A 780-nucleotide genomic window follows, 5' to 3' on the forward strand; every position below is an offset into this window, starting at 1 on the left:
CCTGCTGCAGGTTCTGGTGTGTACAGACGCAACGCCGAAGGAGCGGAAGGACCTTGCAGACAGCTTTGCTGCTGCTGCTGCTGCTGCTGCTGCAGCAGCAGCAACAGCAGCAGGTGCAGCAGCAGCAGCAGCAGCAGCAATCCCCAAGCTGTATTTCTTCGATATTGAAATCGCTCTGCGTTCGCTTGCAAGGCTGCTGCAGCAGCAGCAGCAACAGCAGCAGCAGCAGCAGCAGCAGCAGCAACAGCAACAGCAGCAGCAGCAGCAGCAGCAGGAGAAGGAGGCTGATGATTTGTTGCTGCAGGGTGTACTGGGCCGTCGTTTGCTGCTGCTGCTGCGCACCCACCCCGGTGCAGCAGCAGCAGCAGAATGGGCTGCTGCTGCTGCTGCTGATGTTTTTGTAGGCAGCAGCAGCAGCAGAGTCTCTCTCCATATACGCAACGATAGAAGCAGATTGGGTTTTCCTTTATATTTATCTGTTGCTGATCTCTGTCCTGCTGCTGCTGCTGCTGCTGCAGCAGCAGAAGGTACGTCTGCTGCTGCTGTCGCAGCAGCAGCAGCAGCAGCAGCAGCAGCAGCAAGTGCTGCTCCTGCTGCTGCTGCTGGTTCTTCTGCTGCTTCTCTATCAACTGCAGCAGCAAGAACAACCGTACCATCATCAGCAGCAACACAAGCAGCAACACCAGCAGCACCAGCAGCAGCAGCAGCAGCAGCAGCAGCAGCAGCAGCAGCAGCAGAGCAGCTGTATAGAGACCTTCCTCTATGCGGGGTTCGTTTGTC

General features: G+C 57.2%; 1 protein-coding gene across 1 annotated transcript in view; it reads left to right on the forward strand.

Annotated features, from left to right (window-relative positions):
- EMH_0034460 (uncharacterized protein) overlaps positions 1 to 780 on the forward strand; it is a gene marked incomplete at both ends in the record, with an annotated part of 3,221 nt that overhangs the window by 2,078 nt on the left and 363 nt on the right. The window contains 2 exons of the mRNA XM_013494871.1: positions 27 to 400; positions 552 to 769. Of these exons, the coding sequence (XP_013350325.1) occupies positions 27 to 400; positions 552 to 769 (592 nt within the window). The remainder of the gene's footprint in view (positions 1 to 26; positions 401 to 551; positions 770 to 780) is intronic.

This window comes from Eimeria mitis, genomic scaffold, assembly GCF_000499745.2.
Source record: "Eimeria mitis Houghton genomic scaffold, Emh_scaff1315, whole genome shotgun sequence".
Taxonomy (NCBI): Eukaryota; Apicomplexa; class Conoidasida; order Eucoccidiorida; family Eimeriidae; genus Eimeria; species Eimeria mitis.